Source organism: Emys orbicularis, chromosome 9, assembly GCF_028017835.1.
Source record: "Emys orbicularis isolate rEmyOrb1 chromosome 9, rEmyOrb1.hap1, whole genome shotgun sequence".
NCBI lineage: Eukaryota > Metazoa > Chordata > Testudines > Emydidae > Emys > Emys orbicularis.
In genome coordinates, this window is record NC_088691.1 from 58,221,311 (window position 1) to 58,242,418 (window position 21,108).

The 21,108-nt window shown below is 42.9% G+C and overlaps 1 protein-coding gene across 1 annotated transcript in view; it reads right to left on the reverse strand.

Annotated features, from left to right (window-relative positions):
• Window positions 1–1,008: 1,008 nt before the first annotated feature.
• LIMS2 (LIM zinc finger domain containing 2) overlaps window positions 1,009–21,108 on the reverse strand; it is a 61,083-nt gene continuing 40,983 nt past the window's right edge. Inside the window, exons 5-11 of the mRNA XM_065410367.1 lie at window positions 13,553–13,702; window positions 12,768–12,918; window positions 10,863–10,955; window positions 9,707–9,755; window positions 9,463–9,538; window positions 5,212–5,363; window positions 1,009–1,550 (exon numbers count right to left, since the gene is read on the reverse strand). Coding sequence (XP_065266439.1) covers window positions 5,216–5,363; window positions 9,463–9,538; window positions 9,707–9,755; window positions 10,863–10,955; window positions 12,768–12,918; window positions 13,553–13,702 — 667 coding nt within the window. The 3' untranslated portion in view covers window positions 1,009–1,550; window positions 5,212–5,215. The remainder of the gene's footprint in view (window positions 1,551–5,211; window positions 5,364–9,462; window positions 9,539–9,706; window positions 9,756–10,862; window positions 10,956–12,767; window positions 12,919–13,552; window positions 13,703–21,108) is intronic.

The following is a 21,108-nucleotide window of genomic DNA, read 5'->3' on the forward strand; positions in this document are numbered from 1 at the left end:
AAATCTTTGCAGCCAAACTATTCTGTTTCCCGTTTTTAAATAAACTGTTGCAGATCAGTGATGACGTGGTTTCTTTCTTCCACAAGTCTGGTGAGTGCTCTCCCAACCTCAATATAATCTGAAAACCTCTCCAATAGCTTATACTACCTCTGCATTACTACAGCATACCATTCACCACTTACATCCGGAGTCCAACCTAGCTACATGGCATCTGTCAGACACAACAGCAGTGCCTCCACTATACTAGAGCATTGATGAATACATCACCTTCTAACCAGCACTGATCAAAAATGTTTCAGCAAAACATTCTTGTCATAGACTCACCCTCCTGGAGCACCTCCTCATGGCAAGACCCAGCACTGCCCCCCCTCCACCTCACCTTCCTCCTCCAGACTTTGGTGCTCTGTGTGGTGACTTAGTCCTCTGGCCAGGTCACACCAAGAGTCCCATCCCTTCTTGGGTAACAATGTCCCAACTCAAAACCCAGAGGAATGAAAATCCTGGGTTCAATCTTCTGCAGATTCTTTGCTCATCTCCCGGGCTCTGCAGAGTTCTTCACTCAATTACTGAGCAAGGCCTCCCAGGGCTTTCTCCTTGGAGGCCCAGTTTATCACGAGCTGTTAACTCTCAGGGCTTTTTCCCTGGAGTCTCCCTCTGCTCCCAGACCTGCTGTAGGAGTCTCCTTCTCTCCAACTGCCCTCTCCCTTCAGGGACAATCCCAGGCTAGATACTTCCTGCAGGCCCCTTTCCCAGAGAGGAAGTTCCAAACTCCTCCCTCCTGGATCTCCTCCCCGTATTGCTTTGCACACCTTCCTTTATAGGAACCACCCAGCCTGGTTCTCCCCAGCTTGGTCTAATCCTTAATTACCTGTCTCCCCTTCAGGTGCCACAAAACAGGCTAACTGTCCCTGCCAATGTGGGGTTTATAATACCATCACAATTCTGAAATAGGAATGTGGCTAATCCTTGGAGTTACTGAGTGATTCACCCTGGGTCACGTCAGAGGTGTAGATCCAAAAGACTCCGGTTTTATTGTACAGTACACATACAATAGTTTTATATTTTAATCTTTAGTGTGAAGATTTAAAATGTATTGCAGTTAACTTTGCTACAAGAACATACATAACAGGTGCAGATTATAATATTTTAGTCCAGCAGTCACAGATTTTGGTTAGACATCACAAACTCAGAAGTACTATAAAACAAGAAATCTGCAGTCTGCAGAATACATGCCGTGTAATAGGGAGTGGGCTTGTCCCTTTAGTATTAATACATTTCTTCATTCATTCTATATAATCCTTAGCACTAAGAGTGCTTTACAAACTAAGAACGAAACACCTCTTAGAACAACTGCTTTAGTCACAGGTTTATCTGCGAACCAATGCCTCCCCTGCTATATGTTTCAAATTAACACTTAACCTCTTCAGTCCCAGAAGTCTGCATCACCCAATACAAAACGTTTGGCATTGGGAACTCCGAACATGGAAGGTTAAACAATTTTTGCTAATGTTGTGTGGATAACTGTGAGGGTAAGGACCAGGACCCAAACCCTAGAAAAAACATATAGCAGTTTGTTTTGTAAAAAGGAAGGATATTAAGGAAGTGATTAATATTCCCCTTGAATATGAGTAAGCTGCACATATCGCAGTTGCTAAAAGCACTGCCACCTTCAAGTGTAGTCAGTGAGCATTAGTGATTTATTTTAAATATAGATTTAAAACTGTGAAAGTATACAATGGACAACAGCTTTTGGTAAGTAATACAAGCTTAGCCTTTTGAACCAAATTTATCCTTGATATAACACCACAGAGGACAATCGAGTGACAGCAAGAATGAATTTGACTTTCTGAATTTAGAGCAAAGGAAAATGCACACATCTTAGTCGTAAATTTCTTTCTATGAAAGAGAGAGTCTCCCCTGACTCCAGCACTATGAAGAACACATAGGTATTGGCAAATCCATCACACCAAAAGACTCTGCCCTAAAGAAGTCCACAGATCCTATCACATCTACTTTACATGCTATGCCATTTACTTTTCCAAAGGTGGAATCTGGGGAAAGATGAATGTTTCCAAGCTGTTCTGTAGTTATTTCCCATAACTCTCTTGATTGCTCAGCCTCTCAAATCTGATATTGTAACTCTGTAGACAACCATGTGCTCTACAAAGCAGGACTCTAGTGAAATATTTGTCGGATTAACAGTTAAAAAGAGACACTTTAAGACATTTGATTATCCATATAGTATAAAGTTCAGAGTCTATGGGTGTCTCTTCCCTTAAGTAAAGTACTAGCAAGCCCTGGCCTAATCCACTGAATTTCAAATATTAGAGAGGAAATAAGAGTCCTCACTGCATCTCTTCTCATAGTACAAAGATATTCACATTCATCTCTACATGCACATGTTTAACCATGTATTTGCATTTTCCATTGCTAAACTCAAGAGTGGCCTCTGCAGGAAACAGCTGACAAGATTTGAGCTGGTCTGGAAGACAACTACTGTCCATGAAGTACTCAATTTTTGCATATTCACAAGCAGATATGATGCCAAGTGTCCTATTGCCATCTTCCCAGGAAATTCTCTTGAACTGGGACTGGTGAATCAGCTGAAAATACCCCGCTGCTCAGATTCAGCATTGGGCTCCTTCCTGTGACCAAGGGCATGGGGAAAGGGGCTGCATGCTTCAGACTAGGAAGAATCAGCATAATGAATTGTGAATGCTCGTGGGCCTGAAGTGCCTGTGCTTTAGTCCTTCAACCAAACTCTAGAGAGAGTAAGCATAGTGGACTGGTCCCAGCAGTGGCCACTTAAGATTGCCTTCATTTGTGCAGTTCCTTGTGCCCATACCTGAAGGATGGGCCAAGGGCTAGAGAAGAACAAGAGCTGTCCTCAAGTGCTATTGAACTGTGACAAAAGTAATACTGTCTAGGTTATTGTGCAGATTGATAGTCACGGTGGAAGACAGACAAGCTCTCTAATTAGATCAGAGAGTCCATCCCTTCGCAAGTGCCATAGCGGAGGCAGTGCACAGAAGGTGTTAAAACAGTTATGGTAGCTTACTACAGCAGAAAGTAAAGCAGCCAAAGGCAGTTAGTATTAGGAAAGCAGCTAACTAACCAGGAGCCTTGCACAGGGAGTGCTTGTCTGCACTAACCTTTTCCCCTAATATTTTTCACCATTACTATCTCTGGTGCAGCTTCACTGGTGGTAGCAACAGCAAGTGCTCTCGTGTAGAGCAGCCAACAGCATTTTAGCCACTAGGTTGTATGAGTTTGCTCTAAGCAGGACTAGACAACAGGGGATAGGTCTTCCCTGCAGCGTTAACCCAGCTCCCATCCACACACAAAAGCCTCTCACCCAAGTGTGGTGTTGCTTTACACCTGGGCTCATTGGCCCAGCTGTGGGTATAGGCTAAAGCTTATTGAGCTGGTAACCTACCCACTCTGCAGCAAGGACACAGGTTAAATCACTTAAGTGTTGATACTCCTCCAATGCCTTCCCACAATTCCCCTCCTGCACCCAGGACAGACAAGTTCTCCCATTATTCACTGGGAAAGAATCACAGTGTGGTTCAGCTTACTGCAGTGCTAAGAACCATGGGGTATCATGTGCCTCCGGAAGTCCTAACATCTCAGACAGGTGACTGCAGCACCACTGAGTACATAGTAACTTGGGTAGTGCTCTGCAGTGTGGCCTGTTACACCTGAGCTAGGCTAAGCCAGGCACCAATCACCCAAGTTAATTCTGCAATGAAGACATGCCCAAGGTGATTAAAACACTAGAAGCTGTTTAGTGCCCTGTCTACACGACAACATCCACTGGTGCTACCACCACCAAGGTTCCATCAGTAATAGCAAAGGTGCAAAATTGTAGCGTGGACACAGCTAGTGTCGTCCTACAAGATTTATAGGTATGAGTCTGAAGGCTCTTTTGGTTCACTCTAAGGGTCCTAGAGCCCAGGCTCCAGCCCAAGCCCAGAAGTCTACACTGCAATTAAACAGCCCCACAGCCCAGGCCCCATTAACCCAAGTCAGCTGGTACAGGCCAGCCATGGGTTTTTAATTGAAGTGTAGACATACACTGAGTGTCATGGAAACTGAGCTGAGAAGGTAGTCTTTCCATTCAAACAAAGGGAAAAGGCTTGGCTCAGACTGAAGTGTTTAACAGTTACCAGATCCGCCAACTGGGTTTTGTTATGCAAAAGAGTAACCACACCTCCAGTCATATTGCAGGTACTGTAGAGGGTAATGGCAAGTGTGTCAGTGGGTAGGGTATTATATCACATTGGGCAATTCCAAGCCCTGGGTATCAATGATCTAATGGAGAACTGGCAAGTAAACATTGAATATTAGTTCCTGGCATGCCCTGCCTTCACCCTCACACTACATATCCCCCTTCAATTGTAAGGGAATTGAGTACTTTTGAAAAGTATCAAACTGAGAGCCTCAGAGATTGAAATCCTCTATACATCAACCAGGAAAACAGTAGTGCAACTTCTGTGCACTGCCCAGACATTATACATCCACTCTGGCCTGGACTGAGGTGAGTAGGTAGCATAGACTCTGTGCCCATTCACTCCTTGCCTTGCCTAGCCTAGAGAAAATGTCAACAAGGGTGTCAAGAAGGGCGATTGCTGCGGCAGTTTTTGTGATGTGGCTATTTGTTCACTGGGAATTAGACAAAGACCAGCTCATTTTGGACATACCAAACAGTTATCAGATGGTGGTAATTTTGGGCCACATTCAGAACATTGTCCTATAGGTGAAAAGCTCTGCATACAAGTCATTTAAGGAATCCTTGATACTTATAACTGGTGAACAATCTGCACGTTTCACCATCTGATATTTAAACCACTGTTCTTTCCAAATTCCTCAGGCGACAGGAGAGAGAACTTCAGCTCAATGTAGAAACGATGAAGGACAGAAAAACAATGGTGTACATCTGATCAATGGCAGAATAATGCCAGTTAACTACCATACCCATTGCTCTGCCCTACCCCCTCAGCAGAGGCCAAACTCCCCATGCTGTCAGTGTTAATTTGCAACTGCCTGAGTAAAGGAGCATTCAGGGTGAAAGCTGCAGTAACAAAAGCGGGAGGAGGTACTATTTGTCTGTGGTTTGTTTCAGACATTCTTAACAGCTCCCTTTGTGATCAGTAGCTGCTGCAAGTTGCAGTCTGTGAGGAGAAGAGTGCAGTGAGCAGAATGACAGACCTGTTTAAGCAGAGTTTAAATCCACAGCTTTGGGATGCGATTTCCTGGAGGCCAGCTCAGACAGCTTTTTCAGACGTTTCTTCAGCTCCAGAGGGAATTTTTCATAGCATTTCTTGCACACTGGCTTCATGTCAAACTCCACAAACTTGTTCCTTTCAAAGAAACACTGAGCTATTAAAAACAGCACTTACAAAACTACAGTCATGGCTTGATGTTCAGTAATCAAGTATGTGTGTGTCTGTGTGAATGTGGTGGCTTGATTTCTACCGCATGTATAAAACCCCTCATTTCAACACACAGATGCCAATCTTGCCAGGTATGTTCACATATCAGAATTTAATGCACACGTGTGGTAGTGTTCATGCCAAGTTAGGTGCCCAACTGTGTGAACACAGATACACATGGACTGATCACTGGAGATCAGGTCCACATGTTTACCAATAATGAAATGTCCAGCCTTGGAACACTTTGTGATTGGCTCTTAGCAACACTTCTGCTTGGCTGCTTTCCAAAACTTGGGGGCAGCAGCTTTGCATTGGCAACAGGAAGACATTTTGATTCTTCACACTCTTCTCCCCTGTGCTGCCAAGTGCACCTCAGCCTGCTATGAATGCCCCTTGCTAGCTAGTACCAGGGTGGAAGCACATTAATTTCCCCTGTACATATATCCACAGTGCTTTTCTTCTGTTGCAGTTCAATGGCTTTCCTATGTTTGCTATTTCACAGAAATCATAGAACTGGAAGGGACCTCGAGAGGTCATCTAGTCCAGACCCCTGCACTCAAGGCAGGACTAAGTATTATCTAGACCATCCCTAACAGGTGTTTGTCCAACCTGCTCTTAAAAATCCCCAATGATGGAGATTCCACAACCCCCCTAGGCAATTTATTCCAGTGCTTAACCACTCTGACAATTAGGAAGTTTTTCCTAATGTCCAACCTAAACTGCCCTTGCTGCAATTTAAGCCCATTGCTTCTTATCCTATCCTCAGAGGTTAAGAACAACAATTTTTCTCCCTCCTCTTTGTAACAACCTTTTATATACTTGAAGACTGTTATCAAGTCCCCTCCTCAGTCTTCTCTTCTTCAGACTAAACAAACCCATTTTTTTCAATCTTCCCTCATAGGTCATGTTTTCTAGACCTTTAATCATTTTTGTTGCTCTTCTCTGGACTTTCTCCAATTTGTCCACATCTTTCCTGAAATGTGGTGCCCAGAACTGGACACAATACTCCAGTTGAGGCCTAATCAGCGTGGAGTAGAGCGGAAGAATTACTTCTCGTGTCTTGCTTACAATACTCCTGTTAATACATCCCAGAATGATGTTTGCTTTTTTTGCGACAGTGTTACACCGTTGACTCATATTTAGCTTGTGATCCACTATGACCCCCAGATCCCTTTCTGCAGTACTCCTTCCTAGGCAGTCATTTCCCATTTTGTATGTGTGCAACTGATTGTTCCTTCCTAAGTGGAGTACTCTGCAATTGTACTTATTGAATTTCATCCTATTTACTTCAGACCATTTCTCCAGTTTGTCCAGATCATTTTGAATTTTAATCCTATCCTCCAAAGCACTTGCAACCCCTCCCAGCTTGGTATCATCCGCAAACTTTATGAGTGTACTCTCTATGCCATTATCTAAATCATTGATGAAGATATTGAACAGGACCGGACCCTGAACCGATCCCTGTGGTACCCCACTTGTTATGCCCTTCCAGTATAACTGTGAACCACTGATAACTACTCTCTGGGAACGATTTTCCAACCAGTTATGCACCCACCTTATAGTAGCTCCATCTAGGTTGTATTTCCCTAGTTTGTTTATTAGAAGGTCATGTGAGACAGTATCAAAAGCCTTACTAAAGTCAAGATATACCACATCTAGTGCTTCCCCCCTATCCACAAGACTTGTTACCCTGTCAAAGAAAGCTATCAGGTTGGTTTGACACGATTTGTTCTTGACAAATCCATGCTGACTGTTATTTATCACCTTATTATCTTCTAGGTGTTTGCAAATTGATTGCTTAATTATTTGCTCCATTATCTTTCCAGGTACAGAAGTTAAGCTGACTGGTCTGTCATTTCCCGGGTTGTCCTTATTTCCCTTTTTATAGATGGGTACTATATTTGCCCTTTTCCAGTCTTCTGGAATGTCTCCCATCTTTCATGACTTTTCAAAGATAATTACTAATGGCTCAGATATTTCCTCAGTCAGCTCTTTGAGTAATCTAGGATGCATTTCATCAGGCCCTGGGGATTTGAAGACACCTAACTTGTCTAAGTAATTTTTGACTTGTTCTTTCCCTATTTTAGACTCTGATCCTACCTCATTTTCACTGGCATTCACTATTTTAGATGTCCAGTCGCAACCAACCTTCTTGGTGAAAACCAAAACAAAGACGTCATTAAGCACCTCTGCCATTTCCACATTTTCTGTTATTGTCTTTCTCCCCCATCATTGAGTAATGGGCCTACTGTGTCCTTGGTCTTCCTCTTGCTTCTAATGTATTTGTAGAATGTTTTCTTGTTTCCTTTTATGTCTCTAGCTAGTTTGATCTTGTTTTGTGCCTTGGCTTTTCTAATTTTGTCCCTACATACTTGTGTTATTTGTTTATATTCATCCTTTGTAATTTGACCAAGTTTCCATTTTTTGTAGGACTCTTTTTTGAGGTTTAGAGCATTGAAGATCTCCTGGTTAAGCCAGGGTGGTCTTGCCATACTTCCTATCTTTCCTACGCAGTGGGATAGTTTGCTCTTGTGCCCTTAATAATGTCTCTTTGAAAAACTGCCAATTGTTTTCAATTGTTTTCCCCCTTAGACTTGCTTCCCATGGGATTTTACCTACCAACTCCCTGAGTTTGCTAAAGTCTGCCTTCTTGAAATCCATAGTCTTTATTGTGCTGTTCTCCCTCCTACCAATTCCTTAGAATCATGAACTCTACCATTTCATGATCACTTTCACCCAAGTTGCCTTCCACTTTCAAATTCTCAACCAGTTCTTCCCTATTTGTCAAAATCAAATCTAGAACAGCCTCTCCCCTAGTAGCTTTCTCCACCTTCTGAAATAAAAAATTGTCTCCAATACATTCCAACAACTTGTTGGATAATCTGTGCCCTGCTGTGTTATTTGGCTCCTTTACTTCCCCCTCAGTTACACGAGTGTCTCTCACGAGGGAGATAAAGACTCAAGCAGCCATGAACGTCAGTGGGTCAAAATCAGACAGTGATCTAGGTATCACAAATGGTGACTGCAGCAGAATCAGGCCACTGCATTAATTTGGTTGGCAAAAATCAAGAAGTGGAATTTCACTAGCAGAGTCAGTGTCCCAGACACTCGAGTCATGTTTAGTCTAGAGCCCACTCAGTCTGAGACTTGCCAATTCCTTATCCCCCAATAGCCTCATATTCCCAGACTTCCTGCCATTCAGCTTCCACCAAGTTTACTGTGGTTAATGTTGCTCCATTAAGCAGCAGCAAGAAGAGTTCACTACAATGTGGCCCAGCCCCAGGAATGTGCCCAGCCTCCATTAATCCAGGGAAGGGAAGGCTGTCTCTGAGACAGGCACATGACAAACTAATTTTCTAGAAGTTTGAACTAACTTTGCCACTGTGTTTCCTAAGTCCCAGTTCTTATAGGTGACCTGTAATATTGTCTTAAAGCATGGCCTATACGTAGTATGCTTTTAATGCCTCAAACATTAAACACAATGCTGAGTGGGTACCTCTGGAATCATGCTGGCTGGTGCGACAGCCTGGAATGTCCAATGCTGCATGTCAGTTACCAAACAGCCCAGTTGCAGCATGGAACTGGGGGCTCAGGGCAGTGTCATTTTACTATGGAGTGAGACTTTGCTAAGCGTTTTTATCAGTATAAAAGAATAAAGAATTTAAAAACACTTTCCAAAACCCACATTCTATAATGAAAACACCATTCCCTTGAGCCCCTAAGTCCATTGATAACTGAGGCATGTTGGGCCATCACAGCAGAGTTGGGGTGATATCAGAGGCCCTGAAACTAGGAAAGGGGCATTTAAAGTTAATTTGTATTCATTGTCCCTGTGCCACTTACTATTTGAGGCATTTAGCACACAACTCCTTGAAAATGGGCTCAGTTACCTTTCCATAGGGGAAACCTTTCTAGGGAAAAGCTGTACATACTGCAGGAGAGGATACTATTCTACAGCTGCAGGATACCAGCACCGTTCCCCTAGGCTGCTGAAAGAGTTAGCCTAGGTCTGCAAGTATCTACTTACTTCAGTGTGAGCTTGATGTTGCAGGTGGAGCAGGAGAAGCAGTTCACACACCAAGCCTTGTTGAGAGCTGATACCACTGCGCAAAATAAGAGCAAACAACCAGATTATCTAGTCTCAGAGTCCGATCCCAATTCAGTGAGCCCAGATGTAAAAAGAAACACTGGAGCCTTGCAACTGCAGGACTGCAACAGCTGTATTGTCAGAATGGGAGAGCAACCCAAAACAAGGAGAGAACAAATCTTACCATCCCCCTCGATCACGTGGCTGCAGTTGTAGCAGACATCTCCGAAGAGCTGCATGCAGAAGGAATAAAATGGGAACTTATTTTACTGACTATGAAGGAGTCTGCCCATGCTCCCCAAATTAGACAGCTGGTGCAAACATCCAACTTCTGATGGATGCAGCAGCACCCTAAAATTCATTTACTTCTCCTGAATAGCTTCTCATACACTTGCCCATTGGTCTATGGTCATTCAGAACTTGTATTCTCAAATCTTAGTTTTTTTTGTTGATGCCTCATATTCTTGGTACCATTATAACATGATCTCTGAGCCTTATATGCCTGGGAATTTGGGAGACAATGTCAATAGATCACAACACTGATCAAAGATAAATATCTCCTGATCATAAACCATAAACACTGAGGTAAAACCAAGAGCACTATTTTAAAAGCAGTTGATATTTAGCCTTTAACAACTCTACAAGGGAAATGTAATATTTTGTCTGATGGAAACTGGTGTAGAGTCATGGCTGCTCATTGTATTTTTATGATAATGTTATCTTTATATCAGCTTACAGGACAGATCTTTTCTGTGCTTTAGCCAACTAGATGCTATGGCATTTATTTTAAACAATTATAAATAGGCTGGCTTCACATGGGTTGTAGAATGTTTTTGATTCTTAACAAAAGGTTAGCCAAGCAGCCATCTGATTGGTTAACACTAATTTTATTTGGTATAATTACAGAAATTTTAATTTGTTTGCTATGTTGTTATAGCTGTGTTGCTCCCAGGATACAAGAGACAAGGTTTGTGAGGTAATACCTTGTATTGGACCAACTGCTGTAGATGAAAGGGACAGTAATTTTTTCTTTCAACAGGGAAGATCCCTGTCCCCATTCCATTTTCATTCTCTAATCACTGCCACTTTCCCTAGAATTATACATGTCAACACACATCTGCCATGGAAAACATTTTTCCTTTTTCAATTAGATTCCCCACCACCAGAGGCTATTGATATTTCTTAACAACTCACTCCAGATAACAATGCATTTCTGGTTATATGGTGCATGGGAAAAATGCTGTGCTTATTTCCCAAATTTCTATAGGGGGCATTCTTTCTCCCCAGCTCTTCAGTCGAGAGAGGTGCCTGCTGAATGGGTGCAGGACAGCAGTGCTTACCTGGTTGTAGTGAGTCTCGCAGTAAGCCAGTCCTTTTTTCTCATAGTGGCGGTGCCCCAGAAATGGCTTCTCACATTTGGCACAAACAAAATGCTGCAAAAGTAAAGGGCATTCAGTGTCGGTGGAAGGGCCTCCACAGCTAGAAGACATGCATGGTCGCTGCCCCCGAAATAAGCCAGTGGTTTGCACAAGAGTTTCAGATCTTTATACAAAGACAGACAAGAAAACCCTGCAAGAATCTTGTGGGATGGTGATGGTGGGACGCTATGACAATCTAAACGACAGTCACAGGAACAACGTCACAGCAAGGTTAGAAGACAGTAGTAAACACACCTGCACTTTGGCTACACAACAGAGTCTACCACTACCATCATCTGTTGAGCTGCACTGTACAAAAAAAATTGCTTCCAAGATTTGGAAGGTGAGATGTGTGACTCAAGAACCTCTTAATGCCAACTGGCAAAGGGATGCAGAGCGGTTACAGGAATCTCCTGATTTTGGTATGTACATTCTGGTTCAAAGAATGTCTCGTGAGGTCTCAAATGAAAGCTGGTGCCATGCTGGTTATCAATATTGTTGTGACATGTGTGTACAGATACTATGTAAGGAGTTATATAGTTATACACACACACACACACACACACACACACACACACACACATATATACACACAAAATATGTTCTTAAAGTCTGTGTGGGAGAGTTGGACAGCATCAAAGGTGAAAAACAAGTTTTCTGTCAGACAAAAGGTGTTTATTCATCTCTCTGTTTACATGTAAATTGAATATTGTCTCATTCACTACTGGTCACTTATTGCCAGTCAGAACTAAATGCAACGAAGGATTCTGCAGAATTCAGAGAAAAAGTCTACCAGGAAGAGAAAAGCAATGGTGCTTAGGGGAGATGGGGGGGAGGGAACCCTATCTAGAGATATACCTCAAAGGTTTGCTCCACTATATTTGGGAGGCAAAGACAACATCCTGGCACCCTTCACTAAGGGAATAAAAGGACAGTGCTTCTGCTTCATGAAGAAGAGTCTTGGTTGAAAATGCTGAAGAGAATTTTGGGTGAGAGAAGCTTCTTTAGACAAGACAGTAACTTGTTAGTTAAGATTAGTCTCTAGAAAGCATGTTATGATTTTGTTTTACACATAACCATTTGTTTCCAATATTCTCTATTTCTTTGATAATATATTTATAGTGAAAACAAGAATATATTTTTCTAAGTGATGTGGTAGTAAGCAAAGTGCTGGCTCTGAGTTGAATCTTACATGCTGGTGTGTCTTGTTCCTTTGGGAAAGGCAGACCTGGTAATTTTGTGAGTGTCCCACGGATAAGGGACTGGATACTACAGGGATTCAGGAGTTGGTGTGTGCCTATGGCTACCTGTACAGTGAGAATGAGGACAGGAAGGTAGTGCTTGTGCTACCAGAGGCTGGTGGTTTCAGGGAGCTGATCCACCACAGGCAGACTCAAGCGTGCTTCACACTAAGGGCAGGTGGTGGTGAGGTGTCTCACAACCTGGGTACCCCTGGGAAGTGTCACAGCGATGTTACAGTTTGTTACTTAGAGCTGGAGGGAAGGACATAGAGAGGATGTACATAACTTCAGTGGTAAATGCTATTTTGCAGACCCCAGAAGCTTTGCAATGTAATGCAGAAATTTTAAAATAATTTTCCTGAGAGTAAATTAAACAATGGTATTGTTACTGTGCAAAAGATGAAGTGCACCATTCACAACTCTAGTGCATGTGACTTACCCAGGTAAAGCTCACCCCAGGTAAATACAGTCTGAATTCGGCCTAAACAGGAATGGTGGAAATTTCTAATGTTCACCATAACAGCCTCCAACTTGCATTAGACCTCTGGCAGTATGCATTCCACAGGCAGCTTCACACTGATCTCACCTCAACATGCCATTGCTTCCCCAGAGCATTGACCACTCGTCCTTCAATAGGCCTGCGACAGGCTCCACAGATTGGGATACCCATCTTGTCATGGCAGGGCAGGCAATAGAGTTCCCCTTTCAGCTCCCTGGCCTCAGCAGTCAGCTCCTTCCTGAAAACAACACAAACAAGTGTTCTTGAAGCAACAACACTGACCCAAGCCCCAGCCAACTGCTATTTCACGATTAAACCTTACATGAGCTTCCCTCCAGATGTGAATATCTAAGATGAAGCTGTGGAAGAGTGAACTTCAAAGCCAACTTCCATGCTTTGGCCCCCATCTACACTATAAACACAGGCATCCTGAATTATGCTTGTGAAACATGACTGTGGTCAAACCACTTTATAACATGCTAGTTATCTAACAGGTCTTTCTGTCCACAAATGCAAGGCTAAATCATGCGGAGCAGTTTGGCCACAACCATGTTTAAACAAGGTATTTTTGTAATGTAAACAGGACCTTTGAGAGTGGCTCATTTCCAGGAACTGCCCAGTAGACGATGGTGCCCAGTAAGCAATGCATGGAGGAAGGAGAACCCTATATAGCTGAACAGAAGAACTCCAATTCTTCTATCCTTTTTATTCCAACTTTTTTGATCTTTCACATACAGAACTTCTTGTCTGCCGGACAACTTAAAGGCTGCAAAGTGTAGCTGACGATTACAGAGTCCAGAAAGAGACTGAACTGTTGTCCATACAGTATATTTCCCTGGTTTATTGATGGAAGCTGGGAGAGGAGAACATACCCGCAATGGGTGCAGTTGAAGTGATCTGGATGATAGGAGTCATTCCTGAACATCAGAGGCTGCTCATCAATTATCAGGTGGCACTTCTGACAGATATACTTGCCTAGCCCCTTGGCTTTCTCCCGATTATGGCAAGGCCTGCACAGGTGCCTGGGTGAGAATTGGAAAGAAAGGGTAGCATTAGCACTGTAGAGTCTTTCTAGAAGAGAGTCGTGCTCTGCACATTTTTGGTTAGGGTTACAGGTTTCTGTAACCTTCTTCCAAAGACAGCAGCCACTGTTCTAACCCCACTGCTCTAGAGGATGGGAGTTAAACATCATCTAATGGTGCTAGTGTTAACCAAATCCTGAGGTAGCCTTGTAACTCTATCTGCCCCATTCAGATACAGTTAGGTATTTCCTAGGCCTCCTTATGTGGCATTTCTTCTCTTCACTACAGGTATCAAGTACAGTAAAAACAGTAGACAGTTTAGCGGTCTCTAATTGCAAGTGTGTGCTCAGCTTACAAACACAATGGAGACTGCACGTGGGCCCGAATCACTATGCATGAAGCGGCTGCTTTTGTACGTAGCAATAAAGACACTCATAGGTGTGCATATCAGAGTAGCTAATAAGTGTCTTATCAACACAGTGGAGAGCTTGTGTGCACGTATGCATGTAAGTATATTCCTACAAATCTATAAATGTGTTTGTGTTTACATAAATCTATGCACACAATCCTCTGACTGCTCTGTTGAAGGGAGTTCACTCTCAGTGCTCCTCTTGAAGGTACATTGCTAAAGTGCCTCCACCATGGTTGGATCCATTAGTCCTCACTAACCAGGACAAACCAGAGAATCATAGCCCTTCTACCCAAAGCTCCCTATTAAGTTTAAGACAAACAAGGGAGTCTGCAGCTCTGTGCTGAAAACACTTAATATTTTTCAAACTGCAACAGAAGCACAAGTCCTGGTCGGGCATGCGACTGACATTGCTGGGAGTGAAGTCTGTGACAAAAGGGATAAAAGATAAACAGCTGTAAAGGTCAGTGCTCCTGTTTACACAGAGACCAATCAAAAAACAAGGAGCTGAATCAGCCAGTTTGATGCCCAGTATTTAAAAGCTCTCATGGGGTGGTTTTTAGTTTAGTTCACCCATCGGCCGTCTTCCCAGCATTAGTGTTGTTTGCTGGGTGCGGAGGTTTGGCTAAATTGAACACATAGCAGGCAAATGGGGGAAATAATCTATGCCTGTTTTTTCACCATTGTCCAACCTGACAAAAGCATGCTTAGTTCCCCCTCACTACAGTCACACGTACATCCCTGGTTAAGATTTAAAGGTATTCTCCCAAAGAGCCCATCAACTACAGGGAAAAACGGTAAAGGAAAGGTGGTGTCATAGCTAATGCAACAAACTGACTAGGAGTCAGAAGATCTGGCTTCTATTCCAGGCTCTCTCTTGGATTTCCTGTGGGACTTTGGGCAAGCCACTTAACCACAGGTTTCCCCATCTGTAAAATGGGGCTAAGAATAATTCCATGTGGCACAGGGGTGTTGTGTGGCCTCAAACATTTATGATCCTCAGATGGAAAGCGCCTGCATAAGCTGAAAGTATGATTATTATTTTCTCACTTTTGAAGTCCTCTCTTGTGTAATAGTCTCTTTGCAGGGCTGGAACCACTGTCCTCCCAGATGGAGCCACAGTCCCCACAAAAAGCAGACAGCGCCCCATTATAAGAGATCATGCAGCTGTGCTCATCTCTGGATAAAGGCATCAATTTTATTCAGCACTGTCAAATGGGGACTAATTATACAGGGCAGGACACTGGGACCCTGCAGCAAGTGTCCTGAAAAAGACCCCTCTCATTCAGCTGAATAAGGGGCCTTCAACCCTTTGCACTGATAAACCATTATCAACCCCTCCCCATTCACAAACCCTCTCTGCTGTCCCATAGACCCTCCTCTATTGCAAGCAAAGTGAAGTCTTGGAATCGCAGAGCTGTTGCCATAGCAGCCGCCCCTCTCACCCCCACTCCCACCATTATGGAATTATCCCATTCTCAAGTGTCCTGTTGTGTCTATTAATACCAGACTCCCCCCTGCACAATACCCTTTTCCACCCCTCTAAAATAATCACAGAACTCCAAAGAGTCAGTGTAAAAGACTAGGGGGTTCAGAGAGACTTTAATAAGCAGGACAAACACTGAAATATTCAAAAATATAACAGCAGCAGCGGTTCGCCCCTTCCAAGGCTTCAGCTGGAATGAAAACTGCCTTTCATTGCAAGTGTGCCATCTCCTCTCCTCTGTTGTATGAGCTGATAATGCACTATCAGAGCTAGCAGGACTCTATATAGAGGGGCTCTCTCTTCCACCCTCACTAAGTCTGAAACGGTCTGCTCCTTCTGAATCATCAGACGGCTTTCAGCTTTGACGCTTCCCCTTGATTCGCTGGCGTCAGAAGGAGCTCCCAGAGATTTACTCTAGAAGGACTTTACCCTTCACCGGTAGGACTGCGCCGTCAAGAGGTAAGAGAACTGGCTTTGGCTGGTAGAATAATGGAGGCACTTTCCTGGTGGCTTTATGCTGTTGTAGCCGAGTCAGTGAGGGTGGTGGGAGATGTACAGAGTGGCTAATACACATAGTGTATGAGTTGTTAAACAAATAGAGTCCACAAAGAATTTCATTATAATCACTCTTGTCCTCTAAATTAGAATAGCTTTCCAAATGTCTCCATTTTCAGCCATTAGTACAGACAGGCATACACCACAAACATCACCCCATTACATTATTAATTTCCCATGGGCAACCGAGTATTCTCAGCCAGAGGGGAGTCAGCTCTGAAGGGAGTTTCATCCAGTGTTAAACGATTTTCTGGGAAAGATGCAAGATCTTCCTGCTTGACAAAGCATTTCCACCATCATCAGCCCTGATCATTTAAAACAAAACAGATCATTCCCCAGGCAGAACCACCTTTAATCAAAAGAATGAGAGAAGAGCAGAAAACTGTGAAGTCCACCTGAGAACTCATCATGCACTTCTAGCTGGGAAGCACTTAGATTGTAGCAAAAACCAAGCTAGCTTGATTTCTTATTTAGGATGAACTAGAAAGTTTTGCTTATTCTTCATCAGGCCTTTTATTAACAAATAGGTAGAGCACCCGTTGGAACAGTAATATCGTAGTATAAACTATTATAACTATCCAAGAGAGTATCAATGTAGTGTGGGTGTGAGAGAGGGGAAGGGCCATAAAATATGGCTATATGCACACATTCTAAATGACTAACTACATCCCTGCTTACAAATCAGCTATGGGAGGCTTGGAATAATGGCTAACCCCAGAATAGAGCTCTATTCAGCAATCTGTAAATCACTAAATACTCACACTACCCCAGCAGCGCAAGTCAAGTGGAATTCTGGGCTTGGGAACCAGACAACTAAAGAATTATTCTGCCTACAGATTCAGAACCTCTTGCATTGTAGAACAAGCCCCGGATACTAGATAATTTTAAAAAGGAGATATGATTTCTAATTAGCTTCAGACAAAAGCATTTGTATGTTCTACAGTGACAAGTTTATTAGAGATTCAGAGTTATTCTACAGTGTACTACAATAGAGCAAAAATAAACTAAAAACCTAATACAAAAATGTGCACGTTTATTTTGAAGCAGATTTTAAAAAAAAATTATAATAATTTGCTAAACCTTCTTCATGTGTTATTACCAGAGGCACAGAGTAAAGCCATCACTGGTTTTCCACAGCTCTAGTGTTATTGTACTATGAACACTTAAAGCCGCACATTTTTTAAATTAGCATTTCAATTCTCAAAGCCAGTGCAGCAATTAATTCTAGTGATACATAAACTTCTCCTGAGCTATTCAAATGCCAAGGACACCTTCATTTTCATGTCAACAATCAACACTAATGGCTACAAAAATTAAAGTATGTTAAAACAGCACGAGTTAAAACTCTCGGAGGATCATTTGAGTTTAGAACCTAACTGAAAGGGTTTTGTAATGTAGCAAATTGCTGGCACTACTATGATGGGTCCCGTGCTTTCTCTTCTTGTGGGGGTGTTCAGGGCGCCATTTCTCGCCCCTCATCTGGGGTATTAACTGTCCCACTAGTATCCCAGAGAAGGGGAGTGGAGAAGGAGGGACCCGGGCCCGCCCTCTACTCCGGGTCCCAGCACAGGGGCCCTAGGGATAGTGGCAAACCACTTGAACTAGCGATTCCTTCCCCTGGGCTACTTCTCTCTCCGGCCCTTCATCTTGTGGGGCTTCCTGCCCTCTCTGCTTGGGCAAGAAGAACAGGAGTACTTGTGGCACCTTAGAGACTAACAAATTTATTAGAGCATAAGCTTTCGTGGGCTACAGCCCACTTCTTCGGATGCATATAGAGTGAAACATATATTGAGGAGATATATATACACACACATACAGAGAGCATGAACAGGTGGGAGTTGTCTTACCAACTCTGAGAGGCCAATTAAGTAAGAGAAAAAAACAGACAGTTTGATAAGAAGTGTGAGAATACTTACAAGGGGAGATAGATTCAATGTTTGTAATGGCTCAGCCATTCCCAGTCCTTATTCAATCCTGAGTTGATCGTATCTAGTTTGCATATCAATTCCAGCTCAGCAGTCTCTCGTTGGAGTCTGGTTTTGAAGTTTTTCTGTTGTAAGATAGCCACCCGCAGGTCTGTCATTGAATGGCCAGACAGGTTAAAGTGTTCTCCCACTGGTTTTTGAGTATTATGATTCTTGATGTCAGATTTGTGTCCATTTACAAACATTGAATCTATCTCCCCTTGTAAGTATTCTCACACTTCTTATCAAACTGTCTTTACTGAGCTATCTTGATTATCACTTCAAAAGTTTTTTTCTCTTACTTAATTGGCCTCTCAGAGTTGGTAAGACAACTCCCACCTGTTCATGCTCTCTGTATGTGTGTGTATATATATCTCCTCAATATATGTTTCACTCTATATGCATCCGAAGAAGTGGGCTGTAGCCCACGAAAGCTTATGCTCTAATAAATTTGTTAGTCTCTAAGGTGCCACAAGTACTCCTGTTCTTTTTGCGGATACAGACTAACACGGCTGCTACTCTGAAACCTGCTTGGGCAAGGTTTTTCCCAAACCCTTTGTGTCTGTGGAGTCCCTCTGCTCTGTACAAGCCAGGTTTCCCTTTACCTAGGGTCTTGGTCTTCTGGCCCGCCACAGCACTTTTCCAAACTCTCCTCTGCTTCCCTCCAAACTGCTCTCCTTCAAACTACTCTCTGCTCCAACGCCAAACCACTCTGCTTCAACTCCTCCAACTGTCTGATTGAAGCAGGGTTTTTTTTAAATCAGGTGACTGGCTTCAGGTGCTCTAATTGGCTTAAGATGCTCTAATTAAACTGTAGCAGCCTCTCTTCCCTCTACAGGGAATAAGGCTCTCATCATCCTGGGGCTTACATATCTCCCCTCTATCACTCTCCTGCTGCCCTCTGGCCATGCTGTATCACAGTAAAAAGAGCCATTTATTTTCTTCACACCTTCTAACAAATAAAAAAAAAAAGAAAGAAAAAGAGGCCCTCACAGGGTAACATATGTAACAGCAGCTTCCTCCCATAACGATACTGACTTTTGACAGATAAGAACATATGTGAGCTAGATCCATCAACATTTAATCAACTCCTGCAGCCCTAATCCCCAAGATGTTTCTCCTCCCTGTGACTACCCTACTAGACTTCTTGATATTCCCCACTCAACCCCCTGCAGTCCTGTGGTGAAATCCTGGCACCACTGAAGTCAAAAGAAGTTTTGCCATTGACTTCAACAGAGCCAGGATTTCATCACTGGTGTCTTTGCAATTCTGTGTCAGATACTGACAGAAAACTGAGCTCAAACCCCAAAGATCATAGCTCAATGCACCACAGGAAGTCAGTTCTAACAGAGTCTGATCACTACAGAGAACATGATAAAATGCATGTCACTCCGAGTCCCTTAATGTTGGGGCTGCAGATGGAGAGCAAACTGTTGCCCGGAGGAAGATTCCACCAAAGAGCTGGCCTACAGCAAATGAAATCTCTGTCTGGACGGTAGGAGACCCGATGCCAGCCTTTTAGACTCACATCCACCTGGTGTTTCATTTTGAACAGTGTGTTATAACTGAATATAAAACTAATGGCTAACCACAGTCTAATCTAAGTCTTGCTATGCAGGATCATGCCTCCTTACACATTTGTTTGTGGATGGGATTAGTTAAATAAATGGAGTGGCAGCACAAAGAGTGTAAATTCAAAGAGTCACACAACGAGTATTAATGTGGATGTGCCCTGTCTTTAATAGCCATTAAAGTGGTAAGGTTTCATCCTCCTTTGGTGTAAAATAGAAAAAATAAGAAAAATTCCTTCCAATAAGGATAACAAGTCTTTTAGCTTCCAATACCACTTTCATTTAGGGACTAAACTCACAAGGTTTTTTCCAAAGACACTAGGACCCAGAGTTTCAAAGAGACAAGTAACACCAGCAAAGATGTGCACACTCCACAAACACTGTCTTTGCATGTGCACACCTGGGAAGCATGTACACAAAGAGGCAAGTCTCATAAGGACATAAGAACAGCCATACTGGGTTAGACCAAAGGTCCATCTAGCCCAGTATCCTGTCTTCCGACAGTGGCCAATGCCAGGTGCCCCAGAGGGAATGAACAGAACAGGTAATCATCAAGTGATCCATCCCCTGTCACTCATTCCCAGCTTCTGGCAAACAGAGGCTAGGACACCATCCCTGCCCATCCTGGCTAATAGCCATTGATGGACCTATCCTCCATAAACTTATCTAGTTCTTTTTTGAACTCTGTTATAGTCTTGGCCTTCATAACATCCTCTGGCAAAGAGTTCCACAGGCTGACTGTGTGTTGTGTGAAAAAATACTTCCTTTTATTTGTTTTAAACCTGCTGCCTATTAATTTCATTTGGCAACCCCTAGTTCTTGTGTTATGAGAAGGAGTAAATAATGCTTCCTTATTTATTTTCTCCACACCAGTCATGATTTTATAGACCTCAATCATATCCCCCCTTAGTCGTCTCTTTTCCAAGCTGAAAAGTCCAAGTCTTATTAATCTCTCCTCATACGAAAACCATTCCATACCCCTGATAATTTTTGTTGCCCTTTTCTGAACCTTTTCCAATTCCAATATATCTTTTTTGAGATGGGGTGACCACATCTGCATGCAGTATTCAAGATGTGGGCGTACCATGGATTTATATAGAGGCAATGATATATTATTATCTATCCCTTTCTTAATGATGACCAACATTCTGTTCGCTTTTTTGACTGCTGCTGCACATTGAGTGGATGTTTTCAGAGAACTATCCACAATGACTCCAAGATCTCTTTCTTGAGTGGGAACACCTAATATAGTTGGGATTATGTTTTCCAATGTGCATTACTTTGCCTTTATCAACAAGTCTCCATTTTGCACATGTAAATGTCGGCCAAATATGCATGCCCACTGTTACAGAATGTGCTGTGCTTTGAAAAACGGGGCCCATGAAACAGTGTTCCGCTCAAGCACTGATGCAGGCTGCCCT